Raw genomic sequence first — 22,881 nt, 5'->3', positions numbered from 1 at the left:
GGGGCTCCCAGGTTCCTTGATTGCATGGGGACCAACTTACAAGTCGAGGTGGCCTTTCTGAAGGTGGTGATGGTTCCCCCCAGGAGAGCTTCAGGGGTTCTGCATGGTCAGGCTTTGGGGGATGGCATGAATTGCACAAACATCAGTGGTTGCTTGCCCTGGTTTGTATTTTCCCTTCCCTCCCTTGGTCCTCATGGTGGTGCTCTGCCTAGGGGCAGGCCCTGGAGCTGTTCTGTCCCAAGCTTGCCCCATGGTGTTCTCTGGTTTTGGGGGTCCCTCTACTTTTTTAGCAGATGCCCATTTCTGCCATGGGAGATGGAAGAACTGGGGACAAATCTGTCCTCCAAGTTGCAATTGAGGCAACTGACACTGGCAGCATTAAGGGGAATGAAACTTGGTTGTCCCATGCTGACTGGGGCTGCCAGTTCTTGGGACAAACACTGTTCGAAATCCCTGGCCTCTGAGTAGCAGCTACAGAGGCTGTTGGACTAGATGCTGCAGTGGGCCTTGCAGCCTGGCTGCCAGCAGAATGTGTACAGATGCTGGCACGGCCCCCACGGTGGGATTTCTATGTCTGTCAGCACCAAGGGCTGAGTGGCTTCGGCTGCCCCAGGCTGGGGGGCCTGCTATGATGGTGGGAATGGAGCTACCCCTGGACCTGGAGCTCCCAGGTGTCCAAACTACTGACAGCTGGTGGTGTGTGTGTGTGGGGGGCCCTCTGGGCTTCTTCCTGTCAGAAACCCCAGGTGGATAGTGGCTTCAGGGGTGAGGGGCTGCTTCCCACGGGGAGCGAGTTTCTGTACCTTTCAAGTTGGCAGACTGAGGAATCAGACCAGAAACTCTGCGTCTAACAGAAGATAAAGTTGGTCCTCATCTTCATCTCGTGGGGGCAGGCCCCAAATCCCTTAATAAGACACCTATAGCACAAGAGTTAAAACCAAGAATCAACAAATGGGAGGAATTCAAACTGAAAAATGTTTTCTCAGCAACAGAAATAATATGCGAGGTGAATAGGGAGCCTACATCCTGGGAACAAATTTTTACCCCTCAAACATCAGATAGAGCTCTGATCTCTAGAGTATACAAAGAACTCAAAAAGTTAAACAACATAAAAGCAGTTAACGCAATCAACAAATGGGTCAAGGACTTGGACAGAAACTTCTCAGAAGAGGATATACAATCAATTAACAAGTACATGAAAAAATGCTCACCATCTCTAGCAGTCAGAGAAATGCAAATTAAAACCACCCTAAGATACCATCTCACTCCAGTCAGAAAGGCAGCCATTATGAAGTCAAACAACAATAAGTGCTGGCAAGGATGGGCGGGGCGGGGGGGGGGTACACTCATACATTGCTGGTGGGACTGCAAATTGGTGCAGCCAATTTGGAAAGCACTATGGAGATTCCTTGGAAAGCTGGGAATGGAACCACCATTTGACCCAGCCATTCCCCTTCTCAGACTATACCCAAAAGACCTAAGAAGAGCATACTACAGGGTCACAGCCACATCAATGTTTATAGCAGCACAATTCACAATAGCTAGGCTGTGGAACCAACCTAGATGCCCTTCAATAGATGAATGGATTAAAAAATGTGGCATGTATACACAATGAACTATTACTCAGCACTAAAAAATAACAAGATCATGGCATTTGCAGGGAAATGGATGGCAAAGAAGGCCCAGTGTGAGAAGGTGGCTGTAGGCAGAGCGGGACAGCCATTGCCAAGGAAGAAGTGCTCATCCATGGGGAATTACGGGTAGGCCACAGAAATGAAAGTTTCCTTTGCTGTCACATCAATAGGGGGACCTCTGAGGCTGCCATCACTTCTGGAACTGGCCTGTTCAGTCACCACTGAGGACCTCAACTGGGAGAAAGAGAAAGCTCTGCAGCATATCAACTGCCTTCTGATGGGTGAGTCCCAGGCCATCTGGGACAGCTGTACCTTGTCCCCCAACCCCAGCCCATGTGTGGGCCCCCTCTACCTGGGGAGGGGCCAAGCCTCTGGCATCAGTGGGCCTCAATCAGACCTTGCCCTACCACCCCAGCACTGCCTCCCCGCCCAATGTGGGTGGGCTCTGCTCTCTCCTCCCAGAGACACCGTCCCACCTCCAAACTTTGTGTCCCCTTCTTCCACAGCCTGCCAACTGCTGCTTGGCCCTTCCTCCCAGGCCCTCTCCCAGCACATTGGCAGGCTTGGCTCTGCAGCCAGTGGCTCCCTTTGGGCCATCCTCATGAACACCATTATGACTTCACAGTCCCCCTTCCCCCACATCTGGGGCCTGCATCTGACTCCAGTAGGAACTTCCTACTCTCTCATTCCTATCCTCCCTACTCCTGCCCTCCTCTCCCATCCTTTCTCTCTATCCAATCTAATGTGACACACTTTTTTTTCTTTTGATCATTACAACATCATATATATATTTTGTATAACAATGAGGTTCTCCTTCCCTCTTCTGTGTAACTCCCCTTCTCCCTCTTTTTCCCTCCCACCTCTCTTCCCTATTTAGTGGTAGTCTTCTTCTCATGCTCTTCCTCCCTATCCCATTTTGAGTCACCCCCCTTATATCAGAGAAGACATTCGGCATTTGTTTTTTAGGGATTGCCTAACTTCACTTAGCATCATCTGCTCTAATGCCATCCATTTGCCTGCAAATGCCATGATCTTGTTATTCTTTAGTGCTGAGTAATATTCCATTGAGTGTACCTTCCCCCCCCCACCCCCAGCATCCTCGCCAGCACTTATTGTTGTTTGACTTCATAATGGCTGCCATCCCTGGGGATGAAGAGTACCCTGGGGCAGCTTGCTGTTGGGTGGGCCTGGAGCCCTCCTCTCCAGGGCTTGGAGACCTCTAGTGGAGCTCTAGGAGCTCCGGTGGCCTTTCTCTTGGAGCAGGAGCTCATACAGAAGGCCCAGGATATCTCAGCTCTGACTTGGGAACTCTGGGTGTGGAGGATTCCCTGCCTGGGCACAAAGGAAGGCAGGCGGCTATGGGCCACCAGGAGCCTGAAGTCCTATTGTGCTTCTCCAGTGATATGGGCTCCCCCTCTGATGTTCTCCATATGCAGGGCCTTCCACTTGCTCGTCCACCCTTGGCCACTGTCTCTAAGGGCACTGAGAACAATCTTCCCTGGGCAAGGCTCTAGGGTATACCATGGTGCTACAAGCTGGCAAGGAGTGGCTCTCTGCTCCTGTGCCATACAAGGCATCTGTTTGCTGAGTGGGTGGTGTAGGCTGCAGGAGTTAGTGAAAGGTGCAGCTGACAGCATCATCTTCAGGAGACCAGGCATGTGGAGGGGGGAGGTAATGTCCAGGTCTCCCAGGATCTGGGACCAGCAGCCAAGAGGCACTTTGCTCAACTGCTGATGTGCAGTTCCAGGATGGCAGCAGGACAACCTGGGAGCTGTACCCCAGGGGCTGGCCAGAGTGGCCAACCACTGTAGGTAAGGTCAGGGGACTCTGTGACTGGACTTCATTCGGGACACTTCTGGCAGGTCCATGCCCATCAGGGCCAGGGCAGGGTTGAGGGACAAAGCTTACCCTGGGAAGTGCCCATGGCAGCGGTAAGGGTCAGGGAAGATGACTGGATTCAGGGATTCCAGAGCTGAGCACAAATGGTCCTTCTTCTGCTGCCAGCGCGGCTTGAGGCGAAAGGGCAATGGCAGACCCGTGGCCAGGACCCAGCTTTTAAAGGCTGAGTAGATGATGCGGGCACGTGCAGAAAACAGTCAACACAGGGTCGCATCACAAAGGGATGCAATGTCTGTGTGCGCACCCCGCCCCCCATGCAGGCGGGATAGGCACATGATCTGTGAACTTGGTGAGTGCCTGGGTCCTGGGGCAACTGTGAAGCGCTGGCACTGGGGCTGCAGAGCCACATCCCGCTGGTCCACCAGCTGACCCAGTGAGGTTGCCCAATCATCTGGGAAGGGTTGTAGACGCTGGGTTTGAGGGTCAGCAGCTATGGCAGTGGCAGGGATCCCTCCTGTTGAGCTGGTGCAGCACCCCCTCATCCCCGCTGCGCTCCTCTCCAGAGGCATCATAATAGCTGCATAAGTGGACTGGAGTCCAGTGGACCTAGGGGGCAAGGACAGTGGAGGGCTGAGCAGCAGAGAGCTGCTCTTGGGGCCCTGGGCAGGTGGGGACTAGGGTACACAAGCAGTGTTCAACTGGCGGTACCTGCACCTCCAGTACAGGGACATGCTGCCCATGCCTCCTGGCGGTGGTGGTGGTGGGGGATGTGGTAATCTCTGACCAAGGGGGCTGTGGCTTGGGCCACAATAAGAGCACCCCAGGTGCCACCAAGGGTGGAGCAGGGCAGAGGGCAGGAGCAGGGAAAGGGCAGGGCAGGGCGGGAGGGGGCAGGGAATCACCCCCAGGCCTCTGAAGGGGGAAGCAATGACAGGTGATAGGCTGTGGGCCAGCACAGGACTGGTCCTGCAGGTGTGCAGCTGTGAGTCTTGCCAGGATCTGGCTCACTGGGCCTGGCACAGGACACTCTGTCCTCCCCTGTGGCAGTGAAAGTGTGAGCTAGCATTTGTGTCTAGTCTTGCTAGGGTCGGGGCAGGCGGTGGAGGGTTTGACCACTAGGAGCTCCTGCAATGGCAGGAATCCCTCCACCCGTGTCCTGCCCCAGAGCTGTCTGAGGGCTGTCTTCTGATCTGCAGGGGCCTGGCCAGACACAAGGGGAACTGCTGGGCAGCAAATTTCTGGGCTGAGCAGTTTCTGCAGGTGGTGGCAGCTTTGGTATCCAGGCCTGTGTGTCTTCTTGCACTTCCTCTGGGAACACTGGAGGGGACAGTCGCCGAAAATCCAGCATCTCCCTGGCTTCAGCAGGGCAGGCTGGGAGGGACAAGTACCCTGTGTACACAGTGTTTTCTCTCCATATGGAAGCCGGAAAATCCCACTGTGTGTTCACACAATCTGGTTTTATTCATGTTTGGGCTGCTTTCTTTGAATTTTGGTATCAACATTCTCCAGGTTTTTTTTTTTTAACCTCTAAATTTTCTTTTTATCTAAAAAAGTCAGGTGTAAATATATATATATAATTCAAAGCCAAGCACAAAGTTTAGTACAGCGTTGGGTAAACACAAAATGTATGTCACCAGACACAACACAGACTCATTTTTATATACAGTCTTATTTCCGTACAAACAAGCTTGATATTCCCTTTCATATATCAAAGTACAAATCTGAGTCAAAGCCTTGAAAAAGACATAATTCATTGACATTTTGCATTAGTACCCCAGATGGGGGGGAGGGGGGAACCAGAGCGCTCACCCTGAGCCCACTACCCGCATGTAAGTGGCGGAGAGTGCAAGGACCCAGAGCTGCCCCTGCCACTGACACAGTGGGTCCTGGCCATCTCCTAGCACCTTTTTCTATGTGAGATTAACAGGGATTCAGGATGAGATTCAGAACGCTGAGGGTTTGCTCCCAACCACGTTCAGGGCTTCCTCCAGGCTGCCACACCTGACAATTTCCATGGGAGAGCGACACCTTTTCCTGTCTCAAGTCTTTCTTGAGAAGAAGGAACAAGTCCTCAGAGGCTGCTAGGTGGGCCCGACCTGGGTGTCCTCTCCCCTAGAGCACAGACGAGCCCCCCACCCGCAGGTCAGGAAGGAGGGACAGTGAGCAGCTGGTACAGACGCCTCCACACCAGAGGGGCAGACGCCGTGGAAACCCCATTCCTCTGCTAGACTGGCCCTGGCCACCGCACCATTTAACACAGCACAGCAGCAGACGTGAGGCTGCGCGGTCCCCCAAGACAACCTGGCCAGCACCTCCTGATACTGCCTGTCAGCGGGCTCCATGGAACAGCCCTGAGCTCAGGAAAACCCTGCTGGGTGCCAGGACAGGGCTCCACTGCGTCCCTCTAAGGACAGTTTCAAGTGCTCTGGATTCAGGCTGAGCAGCAGACACACCACCAGGCCCCCAGCACAGGTCACCACCATGACTCTCTTAACCTCCAGAAAGAGCAGCTCTGCGAGCTGTGAGAGCCCTGAGACGGCCTGAACTCTGAGCGGCCACTGCCGCCTTCACTAAAGACCAAAACCATCTGCCTCAGCTTCAACCCGACAGCCACAGGGGAAGGCTGTGGTCAGGAGCCACGGGAGTCCTGCAGGCACACTGATCACAGAACTGCTGCCCACCTGGCTGGATGCAGGGTGCTGACTGAGCACGACCCACTCAGCTGAGCCTGAGCCAGAATTTCTGCTGGGGAAGAAAAATACGGGCTGGGAGGCAGGGGAATTGGGTGGTGATGAGGGGCCCGATCCTGCATGCCACAACCCAACCCAGTCTCTGGACTCTGACTAGGAAAGTATACCTTGAATATAACCAGACACAACTTACCCTGTTATTAATAACTAACACTGTCACCTTCAGAAAGCAGAATGACAGGTTTTTTTTAAGAAGGGAGCCCCACCCCATAGCTTAGCTGAGCAGTTAGAAAAGTTTTTCCCTCCTCCATTCTTCTTTCAAAAAAGACATGTTACCTCTGAACTCATCCTGCAGCTGAGGGAACTAAAGGACTAATCTCCGTCTGTGATTAGAAGACAGAAAATGGAAGCCAGAAAATCCAGATTGGATCATTTTTTCTGCACCTATTCTGAAGGTCAGGATAATGGGCTGAAGTTCTTTCTATTTTGAAAAATGAATTGTGTGGTAGGTAGGATCCCAGAAACTTGGCTCACGGTGTGATTGTTACCTCCTGTTGCCAGGGGGCAAAATTGTGACATATGCAGTCAAGAGGAGAAATGAAGAATGTCCATGCGCTTCTGCCCCTTTCAATGCTTTATTCACTCAAATTACTCAATATAATTTCACTCTGTAGGTTCTTAATCAAGAAAACGACAATCCTTAATACTAGGCACTGCGATAGACATAATCCATTCACGGTAAACAATTCTAGAATAATTAATTCACAGCAAACAATTCTAGATTAATTCTAAGCACTGCAAAACACACTTAATCATGACAGGCTTATGACAGACATTCCCTCTGCATGCAAGTTCAAAAGTCTCAAGCCTTACGCTTTATGTCCAGCAGATGCAAACTCACTTAGACCGCGGTGACCAAGTACAGAACCAAGGCAGGCTTTTCCTGGTGTGGAGTCGAAGACTGGTTGAGCAGAGTGTCATAGGGAGAAGCTACGACTCTCACCAAGGTCCAGGTAGAGTTTCAGAGCAGTGAGGATCACGCAGAGAATCAGGAAATGATGACAAGTGTTGGGATGTCAGTCCAGATCTTCATCAGGCTCTAGCTCAAGTGCATCCTTGTTTCAGCTGGCTGAATCCCTATTTATCAGTTCTATTATTTATACTGAATTTGGGGGCTTTTGACCCCACTTTCAGTCTTGATCAGCTACCACCAGATTTCTCCATGACATCATTTACTCTGGGGTCAGAAACATCTGGTCTGATGGTCTCTATCCTGATCTTCTTGCCTTTCCCTCGGGACGGCCTGCCAGAGGCTTCACTCTGTTTATCAGGGTGAGGGGAAGTAACTTGTTTGAGGCCATACTGGAGGGCTCTGTGGGTGTGCCTGGTGAGACTGCAGGTTTCAAACTGGAGTTTTTAAAATGAAGTTGCTTAGGCTCAGGCCTAAGTCCATCCTAATACCTCCAAAAGATTTCATGTGTATCAACTGCAAGGAAATCTATCACCTTGGCATTCAGATGTATTCATTGGGGTTTGGATTTTAATAGATTACTGCATTAATGTTTTCTATTTCTTTTCTTTCTCCTTCTCCTACCCCCTTCCTCTTCCTCTTTCTTCTTCTTTTCTTTGGTACCAGGAATTAGACTTGGGGGCACTTAACCACTGAGCCACATCCCCAGCCCTTTTTATTTCTTATTTTCATACAGAGCCTTGCTAAGTTGTTTAGGGTCTTGTTAAGTTGCTGAGGCTGGCTTTTGAATTTGCAATCTTCCTTCCTCAGCCTCCCAAGTCCCTGGGATTACAGACATGTGCTACTCCACCCAGATCTATTTCTTCTTTGATAATAAATGGTCTCTACCACTTACATCTTCAACTTTCTTGGCAAAAAAGCCTACACCTAAGTCAGTTTCTCTGGGGCGGGGGTTATAGTTCAATGGTGGAGCATTTGCCTAGCATGCATGGGGCCCTGGTTCCAATCCTAGTGCCAAAAAAAAAAAAAAAAAAAAAATCAAGTTCCTTCTCTGCTTTTTCTTTTTTCCCTGATCTTCACCTCTCAAGTCCTCACTGCCTCAATTGCTCCTTGATGCTTTTAAATTTTGCCTACAGATTAAATTTTGCCTACTTTTCTATATATTTTTTTCTCTTGGAAAAAATATATAGAGAGACCCTCATTGTTATACAAAATTACATATAAGAGGAAATGAGGGGAAAGGGAAAAAAAACAAGGGAGAGAAATGAATTACAGTAGATGGGGTAGAGAGAGGTGATGGGAGGGGAGGGGAGGGGAGAGGGGATAGTAGAGGATAGGAAAAGCAACAGAATACAACAGACACTAGTATGGCAGTTTGTAAAAACGTGGATATGTACTTGATATGATTCTGCAATCTGTATACAGGGTAAAAATGGGAGTTCATAACCCACTTGAATCAAATGTATGAAATATGATATATCAAGAGCTTTGTAATGTTTTGAACAACTAATAATAATAAATATATATATATGTAGAAATATATATATATATATATATATATATATATATATAGTCTGCAACAGCTATGATACTAGTGTTAGAAACAGAAGTTGTTTTCCATTCACTTTTTTAAAAATTTTTTTCTTACTTGTTGATAGATCTTTATTTTATTTATTTATATGTGGTGCTGAGAATCGAACCCAGTGCCTCACACATGCCAGGCAAGTGGCTACCACTGAGCCACAGCTCCAGCCCTGCCATTCACTTTTAACAAACAGGAAGACAAAGGGGAAAAGAGGTTCAGTTCAATTCTTACAAAATATAATTTTGGAGATATAAAATTTAAAATTCCTTGCTCCTCAAATGTGAAGGATGAATATTATATAGGTAAGTTCTCTGACAATAATGTATTTCAATTAGAAAGTAATGAAAACAATACTGACTTTCTCCAGTGTTTGAAATTTAAGAAGCATACCTCAGATGTACTCATGGGTTTGCTCTAAGGAAAATGGTTAGGAAGTTGGCACACACTGTCTGCTCCTTGATGTTTTTTTAGTGAGATACCACAATAATAGATGATCCCAAGCTAGCATTGGTCTATTTGTAAGCATAGGCGAAAAGAAAGAAAATTGCTAGGAAGGGTGCGCTTACCTGTGTCCTGCAAAGAAAAATGACTGAGTCCAGGTTGGAAAAGCCAATGGCTTCTGTAACTAAGGAGTGGGAAGTAAAGGCAGTTTCTTACAATGGGTTTTGTTTGTTTGTTGTAGTACTGAGGATTAAATCCAGGGCTTGCTAGGTAAGTGCTCCACACTGAGCTACATCCCCAGTCCATTTTATTTTATTTTATTGCTTTACTTTATTATATTGTATTTTATTCTATTGTTTTGTTTTAGGTATTTTTGCGTTGTTTTGTTTTATTGTATTTATTTAGTTTATATTTTATTTTATTCATTTTTTTATTTTATTTTATTTTATTTTTTTTTTTTTTTCTTTTTTTTTTTTTTATTGGTCGTTCATAACATTACATAGTTCTTAATACATCATATTACACGGTTTGATTCACGTGGATTATGAACTCCCCCTTTTACCCCGTATACAAATTGCTGTATCACATCAGTTTCCCTTCCATTGATTGACATATTGCCTTTCTAGTGTCTGATGTATTCTGATGTCTGTCCTATTCTCTACTATCCCCCCTCCCCTCCCCTCCCCTCCCCTCCCCTCCCCTCCCCTTTTCTCTCTCTACCCCTTCTACTGTAAATCATTTCTTCCATTTGTATTATCTTGTCTTACCCCTCCTTTCCTCTTGTATGACATTTTGTATATCCCTGAGGATCGCCTTCCATTTCCATGCAATTTCCCTTCTCACTCCCTTTCCCTCCCACCTCTCATCCCTGTTTAATGTAAATCTTCTTCTCAAGCTCTTCGTCCCTACCCTGTCCTTGTTTACTCCCCTTATATCAAAGGAGTCATTTGGTATTTGTTTTTTAAAGATTGACTAGCTTCACTTAGCATAATCTGCTCTAATGCCATCCATTTCCCTCCAAATTCTATGATTTTGTCATTTTTTAATGCAGAATAATACTCCATAGTATATAAATGCCACATTTTTTTTATCCATTCATCTATTGAAGGGCATCTAGGCTGGTTCCACAGTCTTGCTATCGTGAATTGAGCTGCTATGAACATCGATGTAGCAGTGTCCCTGTAGCATGCTCTTGTTAGGGCTTTAGGGAATAGACCGAGAAGGGGAATAGCTGGGTCGAATGGTGGTTCCATTCCCAGCTTTCCGAGAAATCTCCATACTGCTTTCCAAATTGGCTGCACCAATTTGCAGTCCCACCAGCAATGAACAAGAGTGCCCTTTTCCCCGCATCCTCTCCAGCACTTATTGTTGTTTGACTTCCTAATGGCTGCCAGTCTTACTGGAGTGAGATGGTATCTTAGGGTAGTTTTGATTTGCATTTCTCTGACTGCTAGCGATGGTGAGCATTTTTTCATGTACTTGTTGATTGATTGTATGTCCTCCTCTGAGAAGTGTCTGTTCAGGTCCTTGGCCCATTTATTGATTGGGTTATTTGTTATCTTATTGTCTAATTTTTTGAGTTCTTTGTATATTCTGGTTATTAGGGCTCTATCTGAAGTGTGTGGAGTAAAGATTTGTTCCCAGGATGTAGGCTCCCTGTTTATCTCTCTTATTGTTTCTTTTGCTGAGAAAAAACTTTTTAGTTTGAGTAAGTCCCATTTGTTGATTCTAGTTGTTAACTCTAGCGCTATGGGTGTCCTATTGAGGAATTTGGAGCCCGATCCCACAGCGTGTAGATCATAACCAACTTTTTCTTCTATCAGATGCCATGTCTCTGATTTAATATCAAGCTCCTTGATCCATTTTGAGTTAACTTTTGTGCACGGCGAGAGATAGGGATTCAGATTCATTTTGGTGCAAATGGATTTCCAATTTTCCCAGCACCATTTGTTGAAGATGCTATCCTTCCTCCATTGCATGCTTTTAGCCCCTTTATCAAAAATAAGATAGTTGTAGTTTTGTGGATTGGTTACTGTGTCCTCTATTCTGTACCATTGGTCCACCCGCCTGTTTTGGTACCAGTACCATGCTGTTTTTGTTACTATTGCTCTGTAGTATAGTTTGAAGTCTGGTATCGCTATACCGCCTGATTCACACTTCCTGCTTAGTATTGTTTTTGCTATTCTGGGTCTTTTATTATTCCATATGAATTTCATGATTCTTTTATCGATTTCTATAAGATATGCTGTTGGGATTTTGATTGGCATTGCATTGAACTTATATAGGACTTTTGGTAATATCGCCATTTTGATGATGTTAGTTCTGCCTATCCATGAGCAGGGTATATTTTTCCATCTTCTAAGGTCTTCTTCTATGTCTTTCTTTAGGGTTCTGTAATTTTCATTGTATAAATCTTTCACCTCTTTTGTTAGGCTGATTCCCAAGTATTTTATTTTTTGGGGGGATATTGTGAATGGAGTAGTTGTCCTCATTTCCATTTCAGAGGATTTGTCGCTCATATACAGGAATGCCTTTGATTTATGCGTGTTGATCTTATATCCTGCCACTTTGCTGAATTCATTTATTAGCTCTAATAGCTTCTTTGTGGACCCTTTTGGGTCTGCTAGGTATAGAATCATATCATCTGCAAATAGTGATAATTTAAGTTCTTCTTTTCCTATTTTTATGCCTTTAATTTCTTTCGTCTGCCTAATTGCTCTGGCCAGTGTTTCGAGGACTATGTTGAACAGAAGTGGCGAGAGAGGGCATCCCTGTCTTGTACCAGATCTTAGAGGGAATGCCTTCAATTTTTCTCCATTCAGAATGATGCTGGCCTGTGGCTTATCATAGATTGCTTTTACAATGTTGAGGTATGATCCAGTTATCCCTAATTTTTCTAGAGTTTTGAACATAAAGGGATGCTGTACTTTGTCGAAAGCTTTTTCTGCATCTATCGAGATGATCATATGGTTCTTGTTTTTAAGTCTATTGATGTGGTGGATAACATTTATTGATTTCCGTATATTGAACCAACCTTGCATACCAGGGATGAATCCTACTTGATCATGGTGTATAATTTTTTTGATATGTATTTGAATCCGATTCGCCAGAATTTTATTGAGGATTTTTGCATCAAGGTTCATTAGAGATATTGGTCTGTAGTTTTCTTTCTTTGAAGTGTCTTTGTCTGGTTTCGGAATCAGGGTGATGTTGGCCTCGTAGAATGAATTTGGAAGTTCTCCCTCTTTTTCTATTTCCTGAAATAGCTTGAAAAGTATTGGTGTTAGTTCCTCTTTAAAGGTTTTGTAAAACTCTGCTGTATACCCATCCGGTCCTGGGCTTTTCTTAGTTGGTAGTCTTTTGATGGTTTCTTCTATTTCCTCTATTGTTATTGGTCTGTTTAGGTTGTCTATATCCTCCTGGCTCAATCTGGGCAGATCATAAGACTCAAGGAATTTATCTATGCCTTCACTATCTTCTATTTTATTGGAGTATAAGGATTCAAAGTACTTTCTTATTATCTTCTGTATTTCTGAAGTGTCTGTTGTGATATTGCCTTTTTCATCCCGTATGCTAGTAATTTGGGTTCTCTCTCTTCTTCTCTTCGTTAGCATGGCTAAGGGTCTGTCAATTTTATTTATTTTTTCAAAGAACCAGCTTTTAGTTTTGTCAATTTTTTCAATTGTTTCTTTTGTTTCAATTTCATTAATTTCAGCTCTGATTTTAATTATTTCTTGCCTTCTACTTCTTTTGCTGTTGTTTTGCTCTTCTTTTTCTAGGATTTTGAGATGAAGTATGAGATCATTTATTTGTTGGTTTTTTCTTTTTTTGAGGAATGAACTCCAAGCAATGAATTTTCCTCTTAGAACTGCTTTCAATGTGTCCCATAGATTCCGATATGTTGTGTCTGTGTTTTCATTTAACTCTAGGAATTTTTTAATTTCCTCTTTGATGTCTTCTAAAACCCATTGATCACTCAGCAACCTATTGTTCATTCTCCAGGTGATGCTTGATTTTTCCTTTCTTCTTTTATCATTGATTTTCAGTTTCATTCCATTATGATCAGACAAGATGCATGGTATTATCTCTACCTCTTTGTATTGTCTAAGAGTTGCCCTGTGACATAGTATATGGTCTATTTTTGAGAAGGTTCCATGTGCTGCTGAGAAAAAAGTGTAGCAACTTGATGTTGGGTGGTATAGTCTATATATGTCAATTAAGTCTAGGTTGTTAATTGTGTTATTGAGTTCTATAGTTTCCTTATTTAACTTTTGTTTGGAAGACCTGTCCAGTGGTGAGAGAGGTGTGTTGAAGTCTCCCATGATTATTGTATGGTGGTCTATTAGACTCTTGAACTTGAGAAGAGTTTGCTTGATAAACACGGCTGCACCATTATTTGGGGCATATATATTTATGATTGTTATGTCTTGTTGGTGTATGGTTCCCTTGAGCAGTATGAAGTGTCCTTCTTTATCCCTTTTGATTAGCTTTGGCTTGAAATCTATTTTATTAGATATGAGTATGGACACTCCTGCTTGTTTCCGTGGTCCATATGAGTGATATGATTTTTCCCAACCTTTCACCTTCAGTCTATGTACATCTTTTCTTATCAAATGCGTCTCCTGTAGACAGCATATTGTTGGGTCTTGTTTTGTGATCCATTCTACTAGCCTGTGTCTCTTAATTGGTGAGTTTAAGCCATTAACATTTAGGGTTATTATTGAGATATGGTTTGTTCTTCTATCCATATTTGTTTATTGATGTTACTATACCTGATTTGTTATCCTCTTTGACTACTTTCCCCCCTTTACTGTCCTACCTCCCATTGTTGGTTATCAACGTTATTTTCCATTTCCTCTTCCTGTAATGTTTTGCCAAGGATTTTTTGAAGAGATGGTTTTCTAGCTGCGAATTCTTTTAACTTTTGTTTATCATGGAAGGTTTTCATTTCATCTTCTAATCTGAAGCTTAATTTCGCCGGATACACGATTCTTGGTTGGAATCCATTTTCTTTAAGCGTTTGAAATATGTTATTCCAGGATCTTCTAGCTTTTAGAGTCTGTGTTGAGAGATCAGCTGTTATCCTGATTGGTTTACCCCTAAATGTAATCTGCTTCCTTTCCCTTGTAGCTTTTAAAATTCTCTCCTTATTCTGTATGTTGGACATCTTCATTATAATGTGTCTAGGTGTGGATCTCTTATGATTTTGCACATTCGGCGTCCTGTAGGCTTCTAGGATTTGGGATTCTGTCTCATTCTTCAAGTCTGGGAAGTTTTCTTGTATTATTTCACTGAATAGATTGCTTAATCCTTTGGATTGGAGCTCTGTGCCTTCCTGTATCCCAATGACTCTTAAGTTTGGTCTTTTGATATTATCCCATAGCTCTTGAATGTTCTGCTCATGGTTTCTTAGTAGACTTGCTGAGCTATCTATGTTCTTTTCAAGTTGAAATATTCTGTCTTCATTGTCTGATGTTCTATCTTCTAAGTGATCAACTCTGCTGGTAGTATTCTCAATTGAGTTTTTAAGTTGGTTTATTGATTCCTGCATCTCTAGTATTTCTATTTGTTTGTTTTTTATTACCTCTATCTCCCTGTGAAATTGATCTTTTATTTCCTGGATTTGCTTGTCAATATGATCTTTCATTGTCTGATTTTGCTGTCTCATGTCTTCCTTGAGACTCCAGATCATCTGAAGCATGTATGTCCTGTGCTCTCTATCTGACATTCCATCTGTTGCAGCTATTACCTCTTCTAAAGTTGAGTTGACCTGCATTGCCTGTGGTCCTTTCTTTCCTTGTCGTTTCATACTGCTGGCGTTTCTTTCTGCTTGGTGAAATTGTTGTGTCTTTGATATTTTCCCCCTCTATTTAATTATATTGCTCTTGTATAGTTGAAAAATCACCCTTTCAGGGCAGGTAGTGGCTGTGATCCTCCTCCAATTAGTGTGATACTGGGGAGGAGAGATATTAGAAGGGGAGGGAAGAAGTCACTAAAGAGAATGAGTGTAGGCAGGTAGAATTCAAGGAAGGTGGAATAGGAAAATTGAAAGAAGTGAGAAGACAAAAGAAAAAAAAAGTGAAAAGAAAGAAAGAAGAAACGAAAAAAAATAAAAATTTAAAACCAACAAAAAAAAAAGAAAAAAAAAATTTTATTATGATAGTAAAAAAATGGAAATTAAAGTTTAAAAAATAATAGTAATACTAATAAAATAAAAAGAATTTAAAAAAATTGAAACCATTAATAGGAACGTTAAAGAACAGCAACTACATCAACAACAAAAAGTGAAAATAAAAAAAAAATACTAATAATAATCATTAAAAAAAATAATAATAATAATAAATGCAGTCATATAGCTCGATTAACTTCTCATCCAGTTGGTGTAGCTATGCCCACTGGGCCAGGCTTCTCTTCTTTATAGGTGGGAACCAATCACTGTGCCTCAGCTCTTCTTCCCAGACTGTGTGGGTCTCTAATCCTGAGTGCCTAGGGCCTTCTCTTGTGGTTCCTCAAGCCAGGCCCCGCTCACCTGTGACACTCACCACAATACTGACTACACGCCAGGTCTGCTGCTCCTGGGAGCCCTGTTTTCATGGGTGCCTGGGCACACCCTTTCTGTTTGCCTCCCTCAGACCCTAAGTTTGTAGGGCTTGGGGCTGAGGGCCCCCAGCGAATTTGTTTGCCCTCAGGTAGCAGCAACTCCCCTGATAGCTGGTGCAAGGGACCTGTTGTCAGCACTGGTGATAGCAATAGCTGGGAGTCCTGCGCCGCTAGTCCTGCGTCACTCCTGATTCCCTGGGTCTGGCTGTGGTGCTTAGTTGGCTTTTACCTCTTTGAGTTCAGGCGGGCCGACTAGTTATTTCAGTGGGATCATTAGTGTTGAGTCCATGAAGCAGGCGAACCTGAGCTAGAATGCAGCCAATTCGGGCTCGGTGTGTTCTGAGAAGGCTAGACCGTTCGCCCGGGGTCCACTTCAGCTCAACCGTGCCTAGTGGTCCTGAGCGAACAGTATTTTGACAGTTTACTTCTCCCTATGCCCGTGCAGCTGAAGGGGTTAGAGACTTGATCTCTCCGCGTCCGCCGCCATGTTGGATCATTTAGATTTTAAATTGTCACTCATCTTATCAGCTGTTCCATTTTACTCGGTTAAGAGTCTGTTCTAAGGTGCTCCGCGGAAAGCGGTGGCGGCAGCGGCGGTGGCTACAGCGGCGGCGGTGGTGGTGGCGGCAAAGCTGTGGCCTTCGGGACCCCCGTGGAGGGGGTGCGGGCTGGGGGAGGGGAGGCAGCGCCTCGGGGCCCGCGCGGGCCGGGTACTGGGCACGCGAGAGAGCGGGTGGGGTGGGGGAAAGAGATTGAGATCTAGATTTAGGGAGTGAGCGTGGGAGGAGAGATGGCGGGGGAGAAGCGAAGCGGAGAGGCGGAGAGGGGAGTGAGAAGGGGCCCAGGGAGCCCGGCAGCTCGGGGGCTGCAGCCTTACTGCTCGAGCTGAAGTCGTGGCGGATTCACTCCATCTAGGCCCTTTTCTTGACACGGTGCTGAATCCTTGTCGACAGATGTCCTTTGATGATCTTTACTTCTTCTTTTAAGAAGCAGCAACATACGCTGCGGCGGCGGTGGCGCAGAGCACAGAGCGGCTCACTCATTCCCAGCCGCCATCTTCTTCCCCTTTATTTTATTTTATTATTGAGACAAGTTCTCACTAATTTCCCCAGGCTGGCCTCAAATTTGTAATTCCCCTGCCTCGGACTTCTTACTTCTTACTTCTTACTCACTGGGATTACAGGTGTGCACCAACACCAGGCAGGTAATAATCTCACAAAAGTGAAAATGAATAAGACTTTGGCCCTATCTCTGAGAGATTTTTCTAAAGTACTTAATACACCCACTCAGTCCTAAATGTGGGGAAAGGAGAAGATATACAGGTCAAATCACACCATTTATTACTAAAAAATGTTGTATATATTTTCAAAAGGACCACACCTCAGTGACTGCCATTCTCTGTCAGAATAAGAAGGAGAAGACGAGAATGGTTTCTGCTGTGCAAGCTCACGTAAGCGCTGGGGAAGGTGTACGTGAGGGTTGTTAGTACAGAGAAGATCTGAAGGCTCAGTTCTCCTGATGTTTGTACCTGTTCTCTAGGAGGTGAATCATGTTAAAATTTGACCCAATCCTAATGGTGCAACTTTCCAGCAATCTGTGTCTTTTTCAGGTGATTTTCCAAAGATGTGTATAATTATATTTATTGTACCAAAATAATTCTAATTTTCATCAAGAGCCATAAATCTCAATGCCCTACCTTCTACCCAATGCTGATTATCAGAAACGTTGGCCTTTCAATAAATGTGGATGGAACTGGGACCTACTGGAGCGCAGCACTCCATCACAGAGGTCTCAGCCATGCTGGGAAGGCAATATTCATAGAGAAAGTCACATCTACAAGCACCCTGCTTGTGTCATTCTTCTGTGCCTAGGCCTGACATTAAGAGCACGTTCTTTGATCATAACATTCTTCTGTGGTGACACTTCTCTTCCATTCTTTAGGAACCCTGATCCATCCATGTCAATTGGACAGGAATGAAACTCCTTTTCATCCCAGACTCATTGATATGACCTGAGCCTGGCAATGAGCAGTCACCCCTGCATAGGATTGGCTCACGGACGGAAATACAACCCAAGCTGGACATCCTACTCGTTGCTGGGAATTTTGCTGGGTTACTGAAAATGGTCCTTTTCTTCTCTACTGTAGTGAACCATAACAACTATGTAAGTCTGGAGCTGCTGGAGACTTAGTATTCCTCCTGCACGAAGAGAGCCTCACAGAGAATGAGGTCAAACCCCAGAGGAAATCAAGACAAGATATGGGGTGGGGAGATGAAAGGGAGAAAAAGACCCCCCCCCAGAGAATAATATTGGTGACAACTTTGAACCACTGGATCTAACAACCATGTCAGGCCTTTCCTTGGGCGGCCAAGATAAATTTAATTTTTGCTTAAAGTATGTTGAGTTTTATTTATATTCACTGTGTCCATCTTGCTTGGAAGACTTTGCCAAGCAAATCTCAAGGATGATGCCCCTGTGCCCGACATAAACTACACTTCCATCAACGTGGGGTGAAGGGAAGGGGAACAGGGCTGGGACAGGGCACTGCAGGTGAAAAAGCACTTCTGGAAAGCCTGATCCAACAGTGTGGGGAGAGGGTATGAAAACCAGCACAAGCCAGAATCCAAATACAACAGCATTAATCCTCATAGTCACACGTCTGTTAGTTCCTACCTACTGCACAATTCATTTTCCAAAATAGAACTTCAGCCCATTATCCTGACCTTCAGAATGGGTACAGAAAAAAATTATCCAATCTGTCTTCTAATTACAGATGGAGATTATTCCAGGAACTTCTACATCATGACACACGTAAGGAGGCAGGGAGCAAGAGAGCCAGAAACACCCAAACTTTCTTAGGACAAGTGGGAACAACTCAGAAAACAAACATTTTCCACTATGTTGAAAATTAATTGTCACTGCTATGATCCACAAATGAACTGACACTCTGGGAGTACCCAGCGCAGGACTTGACACAATACAGAACAAGCCTCAGCACCCCTGGGGCCCTTGTCTATGACACTGGCTTAATGAAGCCATAATCCATGCACTTGATGAGACACTCCCTGGCTGTCTGAACCACAGCCGCCTTCTTCTCGTCCGGCTCCTGTTTGCCTACCACGGTCAGTATCTCCAGCAGCTCACTCTCCACCAACTTCTTGGCCAGTTCAGCATCGGCTGCCAGCAGGTTGTAGGCGATGACCAGGCCCCGGTGTTGGACTGACAGCTGGTCATGCAGGCAAAGCCGCTGCAGGATCTCCAACCACTGGGATGTCTGGAGAGGGCCGAAAAGGAGAGGAAGGAGTCAAGGAATCAGGAGGGAGACAGAGAGAGGAGATTTGGGGACAAGATAAGTAGAAAGCATTGGCCACACTTACAGCCAAGTAACTAAGCTATGGCCACATATCTGGAAATATAGAGGATTAACATCCTCCATCTATTCACATCTTAAGCAACTTGAGAGTAAAGAGATAGGCCCACTGCATGTCTGAGCACAATGGGGATGTGGAGTGTTCAGAAATGAGAATTCTTGGGCTGGGGATATAGCTCCGTTGGTAAAGGGCTTGCCTTCCAAGCACAAGGCCCTGGGTTCAATTCCTAGCACCACAAAAAAAAAAAAAAAAGAAAAGAAAAGAAAGAAAGTAAAGAAATCAGATTTCTCACTCTGGGTTCATGGGCAATGCCTGCTTCTGCCAAGCCAAGTGCCTTTCACACTACAGCTCCATGCAGGGAGGCATGGCTTTGCCTAGAATCAACACCAGAGTCTGAAGTGAATCCTCTCCTCCATTCTTCCTCAATCCACCATCCACAGAAATGAAGATGTCCAATTACTGTGCATGGGGGAGCAGGGCTCTAGGTCACTCTGATCACCCTAGGAGACAGTGATAAAGCTGAGAGTAGAACCAGGAGACTGACTCCTTTAGCCTTCAATAGACACACCCCAGGCAGCAGAGCAAAATAGGCATCGCATTGGCATGGGTTCTGCAGTCAGAGAACCAGTGTTCCCATCCTAGCTCAGCATTTATACCATCTACATGGCCTTGGTTAGGCTATTCACCCTCTCTAAGCTTCAGGAGCCTCCCCTGTCTTCTGCTCCACCTTCCTCTAGTAATGAGTAATGAGATGATTCATGGAAAGAGCTTAGCATGGGGGCTCAACAAGCCCTGGTGACCTGACACCAATCCAGAGGTTTTCCCCTGGGCTCCCTCATGCCTTCATCCACCCTTCGTCTGCAGGGATCCCTGCCTGCATGTGCTGCTCTCAGATAGGGAGATGGAGGCAGAGAGAGGAAAAGACAAGTACTGCCTTTCAGGCTTCTAAGCACATTTTTTGACACACTACACTAGGTCTTCTGCCCCAGGAAAGAAAATGAAAACCATCTAACTGTGGAAGGTTCAAGGACCGTTTCTATGCTGATGAACATCTTCTAATGGGTCCCTCTGGAATGTCACTGGGTGACCAGGGGAAAGGATGACAGAAATTCAATCAGGATCCCAGGCAGGAGGATCTGCAGCCTGGCTTCCCTGGGCACAGCCCAGCTGCTGTGAGACCATAGAGATGCCCAGCATTCAAAAGGCCCCAGAGTTGTACCAAAGATGGGCCTGGGAAGTCTCATGAGTCTCCCAGCATGTCCATGATGGGACAAGAAGATGGCCAAGAATACTGAGACCCTCGAGAAGAATGAAGAAGTGCCAGGGGTAGACTGGCAATCCCGAAGGACTCCAGTCCTTCCTAACTAATTGTGCTCTTGGGCTCGTTACGTTCTGTACCTCAGTTTCCTCGTCCAGAAATTAAAGGTAATAATAATACTCACTTCACAGAGTTGTTGGGAGGAATAAATGATGCATCTATGTAAAGGTCAGAGTGACACCTGGCATACAGTAAGTGCCAGGAAACAGACAGCATTCATGGGTATTCCACAGGTGTTCCAGCAGAAGCTTCTCTAATGCAATGGCTTTGAAGTGTGGTCCACAGACCAGAAGCTTCCCAACCCAATCAACTGAATCAGAACACCTGGGGAAACTGTTTTCACAAGCTCTCCAGGTGATTTTGACACACATTACAGTTTTGAGAGGTTTGCTGTAGGGAAAGAGTCTGAAACCCAAAGACCATGCCAATGAGCTACCTCCAGCAGAGAACCTCTGGTGCCACGAGAGCTTAAGCCCTTTAGAACAGAGAGAAACACACACACACACACACACACACACACACCTGCACCCATGCACGCACACACATACACACATACCTTAAATCATCTATTTGAAACACCTGCCTCACCCAGACGTGAGTACACTTGACATGAGACGTTCACGTTTTTCACCACCAGTGGGCCTGAGTGCACAGGCTCAGTTTGGCCAAACAAGGAGAGCTGCATTTTGCACCCATCTTTATGTCCACATCAATCCCATCACACCTGCTGTGGTGGCCCCACTCCCATCTTAGGAGCTGCTCATCATAGCCACTGTGGGGAAGCCTTTTCACCAAACCATAAGCTCCCTGCAGCAGCCCAACCACTCCCACGCTTCTCTGGGGAGCTCAGGAGCCCAGCAGCAGTGAGCATTGCTGGTATTATTGTGATTTTTTTTTTTTCAGTACTGGGGATCTAACCCAGGGCCTTGCACATGCTGAGTGAGTGCTCTACGCTGAGCTATATCCCCAGTCCATTTATTTTTATTAATTTGGAGACAGAGTCTTACAAAGTTGCCAGTGCTGACCTTGAACTTGTAATCATCCTGCTGAGGCAGCAGGCTGAGGCCTCCTGGGTCACTGGGATTCTAGGTGTGCACCATGGTGCCCAGCTGTATTGTTGTGTTCTTAAGTAATGAGTTGTATATACCATGGAAGATAATGGATGAAACACAGAGGGGATTTAAGCCAGCACACTCAGGAGGTGCACATAATGACCAGAAGAAGCCAAGGGATACAGACCTCCTCTCCTAAGGCAGGAGGAATAGAAATGGGGACTGGCAGGGATTGCCCTGTGGAATGGCCTCCCCAGAGGATCATCTGGGACAGCGTGGGGAGATTCTCTGGTGCATGCCCAGCCTCTTCCTGTCCCAGGACCCACACTCACCACTTGGGTCATCTTGATGCACAGTTTCTTGTGTGCTGCCGTCAGCATGGCCAGGGCTCCAGCGGCCGCATTCTGCACCTTGTCATCATCTTCCCCACAGAGCAGGACCACCAGCTTCAGCCGGTCATTCCCATCCGCCAGGAACCTCTCCTGAACCTGTGGGAGGCAGCTGCAGGGTTCAGAGACAAATGCCCCCCACCTGCGCCTCCTGGGGTGAGGCAGAGGAAGAGGGAAGGGGGCTTGCATCTGAAGTTCTCTGACCCAGGATCCCTGGGAGTTTTCCTCCTCCTTCCATCAGCTTGCCCATGCCACCTCCCCCTGGAAGCCTTCCCTGATTGGTTGGGTGAAATTCCTCCAATTAAAAGGTCAAAGAGAATAAGGGATCCCCCACACACACCCAGCAGGCTGCACCACCTCTGCATTCAACTTGGCACCAGCAAAAGAGGCAGGCAGGACTGCTGGAGGGGCTGATGCCCAAGGAACCTGCTTCATTTCCCCTTGGGAAAGCTTGCAATGATTCTCCCGAGGACTGGGCCTTCCAGGTTTGCTACACAATGAAGTCCCATGTCTAGCCTCTCTGTATGGCTAATAGGCCCTGGTTTCATATCCTGCTTTGTTATAATGATATTCAGGACTAAGAAGACTGGGAAAATAGTACCTTGCACCTCATCCCGCACAAGCTTTGGAGTCAAAAACCCAGCCTGGAATAACAGGATGTTGTGAACATGTTTTTCTCAGGGTGTCTACAGGGAGAGGGGCTGTAATGTAGGAAAGATTTAGATATTCCTGGGTTCTCTGGTCAAAACGCTAGTTTAGTCCCATCCTAGGAGCCCCTGATCTCACACCAGGCCTGGCTGCTGGCCTGACCCTCCCCGCCTGGGTCTGCCCCCACTGCCCCGAGCCCAGTCCTCACTTCCTTGTTGACCACCATGTTGCACATGCACTCTGTGGCCGCCTGCCGCAGCTGGTCATGATTCTCAAACATGTAGTTCTCGATGTCCGGCAAGGCCTTCTCCTTGAAGATCTTCTGTCTGGGACAAGAGGGTGGA

The 22,881-nt window shown here is 45.9% G+C and overlaps 1 protein-coding gene across 4 annotated transcripts in view; it reads right to left on the bottom strand.

Annotated features, from left to right (window-relative positions):
- Window positions 1-890: 890 nt before the first annotated feature.
- The window catches only part of Unc45b (unc-45 myosin chaperone B), a 44,267-nt gene continuing 22,276 nt past the window's right edge, over window positions 891-22,881 (bottom strand). For 2 of the 4 annotated variants that reach the window (XM_077800747.1, XM_077800748.1), the window contains exons 18-20: window positions 22,746-22,863; window positions 21,833-21,988; window positions 16,826-19,033 (exon numbers count right to left, since the gene is read on the bottom strand). In XM_077800747.1, coding sequence (XP_077656873.1) covers window positions 18,773-19,033; window positions 21,833-21,988; window positions 22,746-22,863 — 535 coding nt within the window. In that variant the 3' untranslated portion in view covers window positions 16,826-18,772. Of the gene's footprint in view, window positions 918-5,129; window positions 7,301-16,825; window positions 19,034-21,832; window positions 21,989-22,745; window positions 22,864-22,881 lie in introns of those variants that run through there. The other 2 variants (XM_077800751.1, XM_077800750.1) reach the window with 2 other exon arrangements.

The sequence above is a fragment of the Urocitellus parryii genome, chromosome 7 (assembly GCF_045843805.1).
Source record: "Urocitellus parryii isolate mUroPar1 chromosome 7, mUroPar1.hap1, whole genome shotgun sequence".
Lineage (NCBI taxonomy): Eukaryota > Metazoa > Chordata > Mammalia > Rodentia > Sciuridae > Urocitellus > Urocitellus parryii.
Note: the sequence above shows the minus strand (reverse complement) of the source record. Positions and strands in the feature narration are given on the sequence as shown.